This window comes from Lynx rufus, unplaced genomic scaffold (assembly GCF_022079265.1).
Source record: "Lynx rufus isolate CCGP_SWC_20201006 ecotype Redwood Valley unplaced genomic scaffold, mLynRuf1.p SCAF_6, whole genome shotgun sequence".
Lineage (NCBI taxonomy): Eukaryota > Metazoa > Chordata > Mammalia > Carnivora > Felidae > Lynx > Lynx rufus.
In genome coordinates this window covers 22,730,249-22,746,949 of record NW_025814878.1, presented here as the reverse complement: position 1 = coordinate 22,746,949, position 16,701 = coordinate 22,730,249, and the positions used below count along the sequence as shown (strand labels likewise).

Below are 16,701 nucleotides of genomic sequence, written 5' to 3'. Positions count from 1 at the left end.
CCAAATCCCAGATTTTACATTTTTTGGCTATATATGGTTTTAGGCTCTCCAAGATGCCATTTTTTTAAAAACTCTTTTCAATGAAGATATTAATATTACCTACCTAAGTTTTCATTTGAAGATTAAAATAGATATTAGGTCCAGAGTAAGTACTCCATAAATCTGAGCTATAATGATCATAGAAACAAATCAGTAGCCTTGAGAATTTAAGTAGAAAAGTAGACCATACATGTGCTAGGAATTATTTCTTATTTCCAAGTCTTTTTACTACATATTTTACAATAATAAAGATAAAACTATAGCCAAGAATTATGGATTAAACAAACATTTTTTCTTGTATCAAGATACAAATGACTGACTATATACTGTAATCAGTATATTAGTCATTTACAATGGGGTCAAATAGTGATTATTTGAATAAGAAAAGCCCTAAGCAAAATTTTAAGTCCAAGCTGGCTTTTACCTGCACTTTGGTTTAAAAATTGTCACTCACTAAAAAAAAAAAAAAAAAAAAAAAAAAAAAAAATTAAAAAAAAAAAAAAAAAAAAAAAAAAAAAGGGGCGCCTGGGTGGCGCAGTCGGTTAAGCGTCCGACTTCAGCCAGGTCACGATCTCACAGTCCGTGAGTTCGAGCCCCGCGTCAGGCTCTGGGCTGATGGCTCGGAGCCTGGAGCCTGTTTCCGATTCTGTGTCTCCCTCTCTCTCTGCCCCTCCCCTGTTCATGCTCTGTCTCTCTCTGTCCCAAAAATAAATAAACGTTGAAAAAAAAAAAAAATTAAAAAAAAAATTGTCACTCACTTTCCTAGATCCCCACCATCAGTCAACTGTGCGCCAAGGGAACATGAAGTCCTTAAGTATTAGCCCAAGGGAAATATACCCAGGGAGGTTCACAGAAACACAGTCCAGTCCAGTCCATGGATTTTTGGATTATCTTTTATTGGTGTATATCATATAACTAGCTCTTAACTCGAGCTGCACCCCCACCAGAAAATCCAACATAATTAGTCAGGGGTAGGGCCCAGGCAGTTTTTTAAGTGCATCAAGTGATTCCACTATGAACTAGGGTTAAGAGCCACTGTTGTAGACAATGGTGAGATTATCCAAAAGAATTCAAGAATGAAAATTTTGGTAATCATATATTGTAATAAGTGAACACTTTAAAAACGTGACATAGTATCAGGCAATTAACTGGTAAGTCTTGGTTAACGTTTTGTCTTTGGAAAAATTAATTATGACTAAGAGAAAGCTTGATTTATTAAAGAGACTCCCCTCCTCCATTCTCTGATTGTTAAACATACCCCGTAATTATAAGATGTTAGCCTGAATGCAATATTTATATAACCAGATGGCCATGAATTCCTTACATGCTCGCTCATTAATTAAAAATAATGATCAGGTGAGAACAGTATTTTTTACACATAAACAATGACTAATACGTACTTTTTACAATGAAGTTCTGTACAGAAATAGATTTGGAAATCGTCAGAATTATGAAGCACATAAAGAAAACAGCATCGTTCTTCAAATTTAGAAATACTGAAACAAACAAAAAGAATTATTCAGGGAAATAGCTATGCTTCTTGCTTCTACGAACCTGTAATGAAAAATAAGTACATTTTCTATCTAATCCCAGTCATGACACCATTGTTGTTTGTAACAGACAGATATAAAGAGTACTTGAAGAAGTGATGTTCGCCACAGCACGATACTAAAATGACTTCATAGTCTGAGAATTGTCCTTTTACCTATATCAGCAGACAGGGTTGCTCTGGCATGCCTGAAGGACACCTAAGCTATTTGTCCCTCCAGCTTACAGGGGAAAGGCGTCCTGGCTGCCATACCACTACCCTGCGTGATCGGAGGAAAAGCTAAGTATCAACTGGCTGGGTGGGCTCAGTGATTCTGGCGCTATGGCATCTGTAGAACAATGAAATGTTTCCAAAGCTAAGAAGGCAATGTGTGGAGGCAATAAAAGCACCTCATCAGTGTCGAGATTTTAGAGGCGTGAAGAAATGTGAAACAGCACTTGGTTTTGACTCAGCAAGTGATTTTATAGCAACTGAAATAATTCTGAGTTTACCATCAGGCCACGCTATTTTATGCCAAAGGTTAGCAAAATTTTTCTGACATGGGCCAGAGAGTAAATGTTTCAGATTTTGCAGGCCAAACTACTCAGTTTTGTTGTTGGAGCAGCCTTAGACAATACACAAATGAAATGAACGTGGCTGGGTTCCAATAAAACTTTACAAAAACGGGCAGCGGGCCATATTTGGCCTGTGGGCTGTAGGTTGCCAATCCCTATTTTATGCCTTTGCATTTGGAATGCACATCATTTTTGACTCTGTAAAGAAATTCTATTCATCATTCAAGGCCCAGCTTAGATCTTACCCTCTCCCTTCCCTGTGTCTACCTTCAACAGAAAGACTTTCTCTTTCATCTCTGCTCCTTGAACATTTACATCTATCATTGCTCATCTCGAGGTCATCTCAATAGTAGCTCTTGTCATTAGCTGTTAAATGTTATGAGGCTGGGTCGTGACCTCTTTGAGAGTGGGAGTTCATGTTGTGGTCACCGTTGTATTCTTAGCAGAATAGGACTCAACATTTGACACACACCTGGTGTCTCAGTAAAATGCCCATTGACTGAGCTCAGCAAATCCTGAGGGGATGCAAGACCAACTGCTGACTTAGTTGGATTTTTCTCTGTAGTTTGTTATCTCTTCATCAAGAAGGAAGCCAAGAGTAGTTAGCTCTCTTTGAAGCCATAAACTACAGCTTGAGTTTCTCAACACAGAAACCGGCAATAGCCACATAGAAAGAAGCATTCTATGTATATGCTGTAAGTCACAACAAAGGCATATGTAGTGATGCCATACTTAAATTTAAAAAAACGTTCCTTGGAAAATAGATACGATAAAATGGAATTTATATTACCATACTTTCATAAACTGCTTAAAAACGCAGCAATAAACGAGTGCCTTCCTGATGACTGGTTTTAAAAATTAAATATTAAGAGAGTAAAACTTTATTTGAGAAGGCTGGGTTGGAAAGATATATAATGAGTCAGTCTATTATCTTGCTTGCTTCTGTTCAGATCCTTCATGAGGTAACAGGTGGTTTTACCAGGCAAACTCCAATTATCAGTGACTCAGACGGCTCTAGCAGTTCACGCTCCATCAAAACCAATTATTATTATGCCACAAGCAACAGGGTATTGCATAACTGGCCTGCAGAAATCTGCTTCTTCTCATTTCTATTATGTGGAAATAAATAGTAAACACAACTAATTTGGCTTGAAATTTCCAAGAGCTGGTTTTTAGATTGAGCTTCTACATAACAAGTGTTTAAATGTTTAACCAGTGGTTCTTGCTTCTAAAAAAAAATCTCATTTCTATATCCCAGGAACTGGTATTTCCTGAACCACTGGCATTACGATGGCAATGTCAGAACTGAACCACTGAAGTGAGCCACTAGAATTTCAGAACACCTCATTAACAGCGACCTCAGGAAAAGTTTTTTACAAATAAAATCCCTATAGTCTCTTTAACAGTCACATTAATGTTAACTACGGGATATGCAGATAGATGGCACGTAGTTTTTTGGCTCCACCTAACAGGAGATTAATTCCTGAAACACCAAAAAGACAGGAAAACCATCCTATCACATACACCAACAGCTCAACCAGCTAGAGAGGACCCAAATAGCTCACTTTTATCTACACCTTGATCCTGGTCCACAGTCCACGTTTATCCCTCATTCTCCATATTTGGAGCAGGTGACAAGCAGAGTCAGTTCAACTAACAGTGAAAGTTTTGGTTGCAAATCTTTTTATAATAGAGATAGAAACGGTTGAGCATTTTCATCAATAGAGGATTCTTGAAGTTCTTTGCATTTTTTTTATTTTTAAAAAAAAAATTTTTTTAACCTTTTATTTTTATTTTTGAGACAGAGAGAGACAGAGCATGAATGGGGGAGGGGCAGAGAGAGAGGGAGACACAGAATCGGAAGCAGGCTCCAGGCTCTGAGCTGTCAGCCCAGAGCCCCACGCGGGGCTCGAACCCACGGTCCGTTAGATCGTGACCTGAGCTGAAGTCAGACGCTTAAGCGACTGAGCCACCCAGGCGCCCCAGTTCTTTGCATTTTTAAATCCTGACTAAAAGTTCTATTGTCTTCTAAGTAAAAAAAGAAAAGAAAAAAACATGTACCAAGGAAACTTACCTCACTCCCCTGACAGAAGAAGCACTAAAATTCCACTCATGTATACCTTTCTAGAACACAGGGGAAGAACAACAAGAACAAGATGTGTTGAGTCATCATAATGAAAATAACATAATAATTTGGTTTCATTATTTTAAAATAATATACACAGTAATTTTTCCTAGTACATAATTCTTCATGAACAAATTATCTGGATGGAAATTGTAATTCATTTTCAAGCCACAAGGGTGATGTTTACTCTCTTTAATAATTTTTGTGCTTCAATAAAATAGCTTCCAAGAGAATCTAGGAGAATTAGTCTCATTAAATTCTAAAACTTGATTTTTAGCAGATTAACCTAATAACTGCTGTGCCTTAATTTTTTAAATAAAAAACCCAGTGATCAAGGTAATTCAATTACAGCTGAGTAATATTTCTTTTCTGAGAAATAAAAACATTAATTTGAGTCAGGTTCTGCAAGGTTTTAAAGATGATTATTTATGAATGATCTTTAGTTACATTTTCTAACTGAAATGGTGGTTCTATTTCTTCAGAAAATGAGGTTAGCCCTTTTCTCTTAAGTTTTTTAATGTTTATTCATTTATGAGAGATAGGGCACGAGTGAGGGAGGGGCAGAGAGAAAGGGAGACACAGAAACTGAAGCAGGCTTCAGGCTCTGAGCTACCAGCACAGAGCCTGATGTGGGGCTCAAACCCACGAACCGTGAGATCATGACCTGAGCCAAAGTTGGACGCTTAACTGACTGAGCCACCCGGGCACCCCTATAGCAAGTATATATGTACACACATGTATATACTATACATCTTAGCTACAGTGTGTTATCTAATTTTGCAAAATTCAATATACTAATAAAGTTTGCCCATAAAAATTTTGATTGTCATATGATAAACATGGGTGATTTGGGGCCAAGGTGAAAAAAAGTTGTGGAAATTTATTTTTTGAGTTTATTACTAAAGCTAAGTCTGATGAGTATTAAATTCACGTCTTTAAATAAATTACATGATGGATCACATTCCCTGCAAAAATACATCTGATAACAATATGAAATTGACAACATAAATATTTTAATAGAAATAAAATAGTTGATACACATGTCCAAGTTTAGCAAGTGCTATGCAACAGTCAATTCAGATGGCAATTCAATTCTGTAAATGTGAAACAACCAGGAAAAGAAGCTCTTACCCACCCACTTAAAATACTGCCCGGAACTTGCGGTCTTGGCTGGGCTAGTGAAATGAGTAAGGAAGCTTGTGGTTCTGAGGTGGACCAGAACTCTCCTTTTGGCTGAAGCAAATCAAAAAGCCACAATTTATAACCACAGCACCTAGTGCTTTGCTACAACCATGCAACTTAAAATAAAAATAGATCCTCCCAAGCCCAAAGGAGATTTACTGAAAAAACTAGTTTCGATGCACACCAGTCGGGTCACGGGTAGGTGACCTGAATTAACACAGAGCAAATGTTGTGCATGAAGCCCAGGGAAGGAAGAGACCATAGGAAGGTGCTCATGGAATGCGGCTCTCTTAACCAGAGTACAGAGGGAGTTAAATTAAAATAGCAGCCTGCAGCTTCAGCTGGTAATTTGGAAAGTTGCTTCTAAATCCTGTTGGCCTCAGGTGACCTTCTAAATATATGTGACCCAGGAACTGCAGCTGTTACCTGCACACTACTTGCATACAATGCAGCCTTATCCTCAGATCCTGCAACTGAGCTGCTTTCCAAGGCCACGTCCAAGATCAGGAGGTGGGGGTTGAGTGCAAAACTAATACAGCAGTAGGCAAACTTGCAATTAAACAGGGCAACTGATGAACACCCATAGGACAGCACAGGTAAAACCTATCTTCTATCAGCCCTGTGCTGGGAACAGCCAAGGAGGGATTTCCCAGATTGATAGGGTGGGTTTTACAGGAAAGGAGAACAGCATTTCCATAATGTTAGATTCCTGAAAGTTTCCAAGTGCTGCCAGTGAATGCTCCCTGTTAGCAGTGTAAAAAGTCCAGGGTCTGAGATGGAGTGATCTAGAATGAGGAGGCCTACCTCCCCAGCTCCCTCACTACTGGGACTCACCACATGGAGGCGCTGGTGAGTCACAAAGACAACCGGTGGATTTAACAGGTTCCTGGGACCTGTCTGGGAATCTAGGGAAAAAGACAGCCAGAGGCAGGGCTGGAATAATTAGCCTCCACAAGCCCTAAACCACACTCAATCTAATTTAAACAGCACAAGTACCATATTGTGGAACTGGTTTGCTTCAGATCCTATGCCCCAGCTAGGACAAGAGTAGGGACTGGGAATTAATTTTGAGCTACGGCGGCAGGAGTTACACATTGGCAGACACTGTTGGTTCCTTAGACAACGGACACGCTTTTCCTTCTTTGCTAACAAAAACTAAATTTTGTTCAAGTTCAGGTGGCAATGTTTAGGGATGGGGAAACTGATTGGTCTAAATTGGTGAGGTAAGTCCATTCTCCTTGTTCATGACTGGTCTAGGCATGAATACATGATGTAATTTTTGGTACAAAGGAGAGGGTCTGACCCTTTTCCTTTGCATGCTGTCAGTGTGAATTGATGCTTGGAACTGCTATTTGAGACCAGGAAAGAAAAACCGAGAGCATATAGAGAAGCCGATTCAGAATTCTGACACCATTAAGCCACTGAAATTACCCCCAGAATGACCTCCTACCTCCCAGAATTCTTGTTATGCAAGATAACGTTTCCTTATTACTCAAGCCACTGTTAGTTGGGAGCTTTATAGCTAAAAGCATCCTTGATGGATGAGACTATTATATCATAGAAATCTAGAATCTGCCTAGGTGGCTCAGTTGGTTGAGTGTCTGACTCTTGATTTCAGTTTGGGTCATGATTTCAGCGTCCTGGGATAAAGCCCTGAATCGGGCTCCATGATGAGCGTGGAGCCTGCTTGGGATTCTCTCTCCCTCTCCTTGTGCCCCTCCCCCTGCTCATGCTCTCTCTCGAAAAAAAATTCTATAGAATCATAAATTTCCCGGGTCTTCTCCGAGTGGCCATGGCCGGAGCTGGAGGAAGGTCAGCACTTCATATTCCACTGGGACCCTGATGCCTGATATCTTCTTCTGAGAAACCACCTGATAGGCCAGGAATGCTTAGACTTCAAAAAAGGAAAGGATTCTAGGGGGCCCCTGGGTGGCTCAGTTGGTTGGGTGTCCAACTTTGGCTGAGGTCACGATCTCACAGTTTGTGAGCTTGAGCCCCACGTTGGGCTCTGGGTGGACAGCTCAGAGCCTGGAGCCTGCTTTGGATTCTGTGTCACCCTCTCTCTCTCCTCTCCCCCACTCCCATTCTGTCCCTCTCTCTGTCTCTCTCTCAAACATAAATAAACATTAAGAAAAATTTTAATTAAAAAAACAAAAAAGGAAAGGATTCTAAATGACAACTGTTTAATATATCTCAGAAATAACTTTCCTCCTCAGTCTAAGCTTTTCTTTCCTGTACACATCCAGACTTTCTTCAAGTACTAACTTGACTTTAAGCAGCAACCATCCATTGAACAAAGAGAGAACTGTTAAAAGATTAGGATCTCAATTTATTTGGTTCTTGACAGAGAGTAACCCTCTAAGAGTCCCTGAACTCTTAAGAATTGGTATAATGATCTTAACGTTTTGACAGTTGAAGTACAAAGTGTTTACCAGCTCATGTAACTGTTCACTCTGCATGTTAGAAAGAAAATACTGAGGGGAGTAAGGAAACATGATAAATGAAAAGCAACACTCTCTATTCTACCCTTAGAAAAAAATTTAAAACATTCTGTGACAAAAAGAATCCGTTTCTTGTTTAACATCAGACCTATACCCCTGTTGTTTATCTGTTATTTAATTATAGTTATTACAGTTGCTTGAAACTTATATAATACTGAGTTATTGTATTGCGTATCCTCATTCCAGTGGCGTCACTTCTATTTTATTTGTTTTTAATTGTTTTAATTTATTTTTTAAATTTACATGCAAGTTAGTTAGCATACAGTGCAACAATGATTTCAGGAGTAGATTCCTTAATGCCCCTGACCCATACTTCTATTTTAAATAATAGGGAAATAACAGTGGTAATGAACACATTATGGATAGAGCTAGGGTTTGCAAAGAAATCGACATACATTCAAACAGAAACTTATTTTAAAAAGCTTAAATTTTTGAACACGGAGAATTTTTAGCGCAGTGGGGACAATGCAAATGTCATTATTCTTGATCAAAGGATGGTAAAAGTAGAAACTGGATAACTCACAGCCGCCTAAATCCATAACTCTTCCTAACGCACTCTTTTACATCCTCATATATTGACTTCTTAGCATAATGCAAAAATCTCTACAAATGTCACAAAACATAAGAGAGTCAATACAAGGCTAACTGTACTCAACAAAGAACTTCCAGACAACTAGCTAGAAATAGTACTCATTTTCCAAAAATCTCTGGCTTACTTTCTGTTCTTTTTCTGTCTTCTGGCTGTCTACTCATTCTCCTGGCCCTGCTAATTGCTAATTCCTTTAGCCCCATTCTGTTTCCAAGTGTCCTTGGATAACCTTGCTCTTTCCAATCGAGCCTTTGAAAATCTCCTCTCCCAGATAATAATGTTCATGTCTCCTAACCTCTCTTTAGATTTTGTAGTTTCAACTGCAGGATTAAGTCTGCTTGTGAGAACACATAGGCATATACTTTAAAATAATGTGAATGACACACTGTGTACTTTAAAACAACGTTAACAACATATATACATGGTTATTATTATTAGTTATTATTAGTTATTCTCAATTCTGTCTCTAAACAACTCCACCTGGAGTTACGTCATCATGCCAGCTATCAATTGGGGTTCCAAGGACCCCCCCCCACTCCTTGTGTTTGATTAATTTGTTAGAGTGGCTCACAGATCTCAGGAAAACATTTTACTTATTAGATTACTGGTTTATTATAAAAGGATAGGACTCAGGAAATAGCCAGGTGGAAGAGTTACATGGGGCAAAGTATGGAGAAAGAGCTAAGAGCTTCCATGACCCCTCCAGGGGCGCCATTCTGCCCAAATCTCCACATGTTCACCCACCTGGAAGCTCTTTGAACCCCGCCCTTTTTGGGTTTTTTACGGGGGCTTCATGACATAGGGATGACTGATTAAATCCACTGGCCATTGGAAATGGATTCAGCCTCTCCCCTTTCCCCTCCCCAGAGGTCAGGGGGTGGGACTGGAAGTTCTAACCCTCTAATCCTATAGTTGGTGCTCTTGGCATCCAGGTCTCATCCTTAGGTGGATCCAAAAGTCACCTTATTAACATAACAAAAAACAAAACAAAAAAACAGAGATGGCTTTCAGCACTTAGGAAATTCTAAGGGTTTTAGGCAATCTGTGCCAGAAAGAGATGAAGACCAAATATTTATTTCTTACTATAAATCTCAATATCACGGTGCCCTAATATGATGCCGACAACCTCCCAAATGATTGCTGCTATTTCATCTAAAGAGCTAAGCCAGGTTAAGTTCTAAGGGATAGGTTAGGGATTAGTTCATATGTGTTTTGCCATAAATTCTATTGTTGTGAAAACAACACATTACATGTCAGGCTCTGTGCAATATACCCTACCTATACTATTTCATTTAATTTTAACAATAACCTTTTGAGATGGATATTACTACTATCCCATTCTAAAGATAAAGATACTGCAACATGCAGAAGCCATGTTGCCAAGGGCAGAGATAGGACTTAAACCCAGGACTGTTGACTCAAAGACATTTAAAAACATTGAAATTGGCATTTCTAAAAATTGCAAGCCCATTTCTCTAACTGTACGTCCTAATTCCCCCTTTTGTGCTGTATCACATTCATCATTGAATACACTTCTATATTTATTTATTTACTGCCTGAGTAGAAAGGCAGAAATTTCGCTTATTTTGTACACATCTGTTTCCCTACTGCCTAACACAGTGCCTGGTAGTGCCTGTCACAGAGTAAGTGCTCTGTAAATATGTGTTGAGTGCATGGATGATTGGTAAGGAAAATTATAAGGGTATTTTGGAAAACAATTACCAAAAACCTCACAAAACTACTTTGCCACACGTCTTCTCTCATTTCTGCGGTTTATCCTATGCACTGGAATCGAGTCTTGAAATTTTTTTATTTTTAAAAAATAGTGGGATTTGTACACATATTAAAACTAATAAAATACAGAAGTGGAAAGGGTTATCCAAATGACTGTGAGGAGTGGAAATGAGAGCATTTCAGACCCTTCTGAAAGCCAAGGCAACACAGTCCTGCTCATATTGTGTCAGCACATGGAGCCAGTGACTAATGTGAAATTGAGCAGCTGCTTAGATAACCCAACAGTGTCATGGAATGCTAACTATAATCATACTCGGGTAGGACTAGAGTGGCATTATTATGATAGGCTCCCTAGAATTATGATACACATCTTTTGGGGCGCCTGGGTGGCTTAGTTGAGTACCCAACTCTTGATTTCAGCTCAGGTTATGAGCTAATGGTTCATGGATTTGAGCTGTGCATTGGGCTCCATGCTGACGGTGGGGAAGCTCGGGATTCTCTCTCTCCCTCTGCCTCTCTGTCCCTCCCCTGCTCATGCTCACTTGCTCTCTCTCTGTCAAAATAAATAAATATAACTTAGGGGCGCCTGGATGGCTCAGTCAGCTAAGTGTCCGCCTTCAGCTCAGGTCATGATCTTGCGGTTCATGGGTTGGAGCCTCGCGTCGGGCTCTGTGCTGACCGCTCAGAGACTGGAGCCTGCTTCAGATTCTGTGTCACCCTTGCTTTCTGCCATTCCCCTGCTTGTGCTGTCTCTCTCACACAAAAATAAACTTAAAAAAAATAAATAAATATAATTTCAAAAAAGGATAGGCATCTTGTAAGTCATATATATTAAGATCAGTTCTCTGAAATATAATTTAATTTATAGCATGAGTTTACAAAACAAAATAATCCTCTAATTTCAGGCTTATTTTAGATGGTTACGCCATCTAAAATAAAAATGCAAATAGGTTCAGTTATTTTATTAAGTGAGTGAAATTCATAATCCATGTTTAACAAATTTTATATTATAGGATATAAGTATTTATGCCAAGATAAATACATGGTAAGCTATTTCTTCTTAACTAATACAGGTATTTGCTGGAATATATAAATGCTAGAAGGGAGTAAAGTCCTTTAATGCTTGTGTGTTAATAATTACACAATTTACCTTGTCATCAGGAAGCACATGCCAAATAGATATTGTCTTTTCCTCAACTTCATTGTTGATAGACAAATATGAAGGCTGATAGATTTTAGTTGGTTCTAATATTAACACCTTGAAAACATAAGGCAAAGAAACAAATATTAGTGACTTCAGATTTAAATCACTTAGAGCTGTTATAACAACACTGCACTGATGTGGGAGGTTATCAGATGCGGCTCTGGGTCCACTGCTGCAGTAAAACCATTTTAATTCTTAATTGTTGCCTTCCTTATGAGTCCTTTGAGCATTTTATGGTATTATTGTAAGTTCCCATGATGCATCACTTTTTTTTGCTAAAGAAACTGGAAATAAATTTTTAAAGTCCATATATTGGTTTCACTATTCCCAGGGAATCTACTCTAATGATGTATTTTTAAAAATTTTTTATGTTATTTATTTATTACTGAGATAGAGGGAGAGTGTGTGTGCAAGCAGGGGGAGGGGCAGAGAGAGAGGGAGACAGAGAATCCCAAGCAGGCTCCGTACTGTCAGCGCAGAGCCCGACATGGGGCTCAAACTCATGAGTTGTGAGATCACAACCTGAGCTGAAACCAAGAGTCAGACACTTAAGTGACTGAGCCACCCAGGTGCCCCTCTAATGATATATTTTTAAAGTCTTTTCTTTTATCTTGCAATACATGCATAATCTATTTCTATAAATATAAATATGTCCAAAAAAGGGCAGAAATGTGGTAAATAATTCTGTACATAGAAAAGATTCTACATATAGAGCGCCACATACTATTTTAGGTTTTCTCCTGCCACACCTTACCATCAAGATGTGGTAGCATGTTTTTCATACCCATGTAAATAGAGTGAGAAATGATTCTGGTTATTATTGAGTTTTATATATAAGGCAAAGGAAAGGACATAGCTGTATGAAATAATAAAAATGTTTTTGCACTGCTTTAAGATAAAACTGGGATCTTCACTAATGATATATTTAGCCTTGTGAGAGAGAGAAATAAAACCGACTCCTGTTTTGGAGATGTATGAGGGATATGTAATAAGTGAGTTGAGAATCTCTCTCAAAGGATGTAGCATATTATTACTAATATCTGGTATTAGGTACAGATAACATCAAAATGCCACACATGCACTAATTTTAAAGGTACTTCAACTATTATCTGTTTGTACAGACGCTTAAAAGCACCTACTTAGCTCAAATTTCCCATGCAGTCTTAAGTAGGAACATTTAAAAAAAATTTTTTTTTAAGGTTTATTTATTTTTGAGACAGAGAGAGACAGAGCATGAATGGGGGAGGGTCAGAGAGAGGGAGACACAGAATCTGAAACAGTCTCCAGGCTCTGAGCTGTCAGCACAGAGCCCAACGCGGGGCTCGATCTCACAGACCACGAGATCATGACCTGAGCCGAAGTCGGCCGCTTAACCGACTGAGCCACCCAGGCGCCCTAAGTAGGAATATTTTAAAAGGAAAAGAAAGCCAATACTAAACTATCAGAGAAACTAGTATAGTTCTTTCTACCCCACTGCTTAAAACTCAAGGAAAGTGGCTTTTAGAAAGAATCTTCTATCAAATAAGTTGACCAAATAAAAGTGGAGGAAAAACCCAAAAACCCTTCAGAAGATTCTATCAGCAAGGGATTATGGACTTACACTACACTGTGATCTAGTGTGCAATCTGAGCAAGAAGGCACATGGATTAGCAACCTGACTCTTGGCCAGGCACTGCAAACTTAGTACTGATTTTATGCTATCTTTGTTTTTCTAAAATTTTTTTTAACATTTTATTCATTTTTTGAGAGACAGAGAGAGACAGAGCATGAGCAGGGGAGGGGCAGAGAGAGAGGGAGACACAGGATCTGCAGCAGGCTCCAGGCTCTGAGCTGTCAGCACAGAGCGCAACGTGGGGCTCGAACCCATGAACCTCAAGATGATGACCTGAGCCGAAGTCAGACACTTAACTGACTGAGCCACCCAGGCACTCCTGATTTTATGCTATATTTATCACAACAGCAAATTTATTTAAATTAGAATACAGAGAACTACAGAAAGTAGATTAGGAAGACAAAATTTTCTTTACTCTTAAGTATAAAAAAACTGCAAGGGCTTAATTCTTGGTCAGGCTCTAGTTATGAAAATAAGATAGAACAGATTACAAATAAAGCACAGTAAGAGCCCACCAGGGAACATATTCTGATTTAGGAACATACCAGGTAAATCAAGGTCCAAATTCCAATCAACAGAGAGTGAAGTGGTACTGATTAATAATGGAAATAAATTTTCAATCTAAACTTGGCAGAATTAGTGCTTTCAAATCTGAGTATCCCAATGTTTGTGAAATGAAAATGAATAATAGGGAATAAAAGGTGGGTCTTCCAAAATAGCTTCCAAGTCACTATACAAATGAGAATATACCTTTTTCTCTAATTATGTGGGCACAGAATTTAACAATAGAAAAACACAACACCAGGTTATCTCCTCTGTTCTCAAATTATGTCTTTATTGTGTCTCAAATATTTCTAACAGATAAAATCCGACCTATGTTTTCCCATGTCAAGATAGGGAAAAACATTGGTTATAATTATCATCATCTAACATTTGTTGAGACCTTTGAAGTGTTCTACCCTTGAAATGACAAAACGGGAGGAATTTATGGCACACATTACAGAGGTAATAGAAAGACTGAGAAGGGAGAAGGAAAAAGGCAATTAGACAAAACTGGCTAGACACAACTCACTTGAAATATAAACATGCTTCCTTTTAGTTTCTGATCTTTTATACTGGTTAACATTAAAATTAACTGCTAAACAAAATTTTTAAAAAAGTAAAATTAACTGTTAACTTCTTGCATCTGAAGTGGGAATGACAGCAGTATAAGGCCTATAAGCTATACAGAGTAGATTTTTAAAAAAAATTTTTAACGTTTATTTATTTTTGAGAGAGAGAGACACACATACAGAGCACAAGGAGGGGAGGGGCATAGAGAGAGGGAGACATAGAATCTGAAGCAGGCTCCAGGCTCTGAGCTGTCAGCACAGAGCCTGACGTGGGACTCGAACCCATGAGCAGTGAGATCATGACCTGAGCCAAAGTCGGATGCTCAACCGAATGAGTCACCCAGGCACCCTATATATAGAGTAGATATTAAATAGAGGTACATGTCTCAGCTCCTATAAGAGTCCGCAAAAGCAGCATTCTCCTCTCCTCTCACCTAGCCTGGGGTGATGGGTTGATGGTTTCCTAACTGTTCAATGTAGGAAGAAAAGAAAATCTACATAGAAGAGAGGTGAGAAAAAAGAATCAACTGAACTGAACCCAAATAATCATAACTGATGGGACCATTCAAATCATTTTGCTAAGAAACTTTTGTCTGTTTTCTTTTACCCAGGGTCACTATTATTTCTTAGAGGAATGAGAACAGATATGGTGGTGAAATAAATGGAAACGATCAAATAAAATACTTCTAATATAAATCATCTTGATTTTAGTCAGATCCACACTAAAAGAAGGATAATGCTATCACCCCAGTCGAGACCTACAGTGGCCTTCATAAGTGTGAACTAAGTAACACATAAAGTGTGAACTTTAGTGCTACTCTAAAGACATAATGAGTTAGTGACTGATATGACACCACAAGTACTAGAAACATGATTTTTTCTATGTGGTGATACAGGGGGAGCAAACTCCAATGGTTGCAGGGAGTGGGCCCAGGGGGAAAGGCAGAGGAGTGAAGCAGGAAGGATGGGACTGTAACCAGCATCTAACATGGCACCAGCTAGTTGACTTAGTAGGTTGTTGCTTGTGGAGAAGGCCAGTCACAGATTGTCAGTTCCTTTCACTTTTCAATAGCTAAAAATCTAGATTTTTGTATGAACTGTCCTTATTTTCACTTGACTTTCTTATAAACTTTATTTTTCAGTTGACTGCCTTTTCATTTATTTTGTCTTTCTTTTTATCTTCTTTAACATAGTAATTATAGTTATTTGAAGTCTTATGTGGTCACTTTAATATGTGAATCACTTCTGGGCCTGCCTCTACTGGATGTTTTAGCTCTTTGTTATCCATCACTTTTTTCTGCTTCTTAGAATGTCTAGTAATCTTTGATTGTGTCTGAATGACACAATGCAGAGGCTCTGGATCATATCCTCCCAGAAGTTTCCCCACCCCTGCTCCCTAGCTAGCAGTCAAATTATCAGTGCTTCATCTTGATCCTATCAAGGCTTAGTTTTATTACAGCTTTGTTAGGGTGGATCTGTTTTAGTTTCACCTTTTCTCCTAGGGCAAGGGCTTTCTATGTCACCACTAAATGCTTGGGGTGTTCAGCAAGGTCTCATCACCCAAAGTCCAACATCTTATCCCTGCATTGGTTAAGCTCTGGGATATGTGCTCAGCTCTCAACCTTCAAAAGAATGCTCTCTACCACTTCTGGTCCTGGTCCTCTGTATAGCAAGGGAATTTACCTTGATAAGGTTTACTTAATACACAGGTTTCATCTAAAATCCAATTTTAGTCAAATACTGGGACCAGCAATTGTGGTTACTTACACTGTGCTTACCCCCTGTTCACACTATCTAGAGGTTGTCCTAGGACTCAAGGGAAATACCCACACAGAATCCTGGGATTCATTCTTCAAAGCTCCCCCTTCTCCAACACCCTCTCCATCTGGCTGAGAGTCCCAAACACTCCTTCCTGCCTGCTCTGCCCAGGGAGAATGCTATTCCCTGCTAGGGCTCCACCTCCTTGGGCTGCAGCCAGAAAAACACCTTACAGAAAAAAAGCAGGTGAAGGTGGGACTCAACTCCAGTACCTCCCTGCTCAAGGATCACAACCCTGCGATGACTGCTATTTAATGTCTACAAACAGTATTTTACATATTTTGTCCAGATTTTTATAGTTATTTATAGCAATAGCAATACCAATATTATTTACTCCATCATAGCTGGCACTAAAGAACCAACTCTCCTTATTTTTAAATGTTGGCAGCAAATTATTATTATTATTATTATTATTATTATTATTATTATTTTAATCACTGAGTGGTCTTTTACTTAATGCTTATTTATTTTTGAGAGAGAGACAGAGAGCAAGCAGGGGAGGGGCAGAGAGAGAGGGAGACACAGAATCTGAAGCAGGCTCCAGGCTCTGAGCTGTCAGCACAGAGCCCGATGTCAGGGTTCGAACCCACGAACCACAAGACCATAACCTGAGCCAAAATCGGATGCTTAACTGACTGAGCCACCCAGGTGCCCTATCACTGAGTAGTTTTTTAAACACGAA

The 16,701-nt window shown here is 38.9% G+C and overlaps 1 protein-coding gene across 3 annotated transcripts in view; it reads right to left on the bottom strand.

The window, feature by feature from the left end:
* MAP3K5 (mitogen-activated protein kinase kinase kinase 5) overlaps positions 1–16,701 on the bottom strand; it is a 207,798-nt gene that overhangs the window by 67,937 nt on the left and 123,160 nt on the right. For 2 of the 3 annotated variants that reach the window (XM_047102683.1, XM_047102684.1), the window contains exons 11-13: positions 11,424–11,531; positions 4,217–4,266; positions 1,440–1,535 (exon numbers count right to left, since the gene is read on the bottom strand). In XM_047102683.1, coding sequence (XP_046958639.1) covers positions 1,440–1,535; positions 4,217–4,266; positions 11,424–11,531 — 254 coding nt within the window. The remainder of the gene's footprint in view (positions 1–1,439; positions 1,536–4,216; positions 4,267–11,423; positions 11,532–16,701) is intronic. The other variant, XM_047102685.1, reaches the window with a different exon arrangement.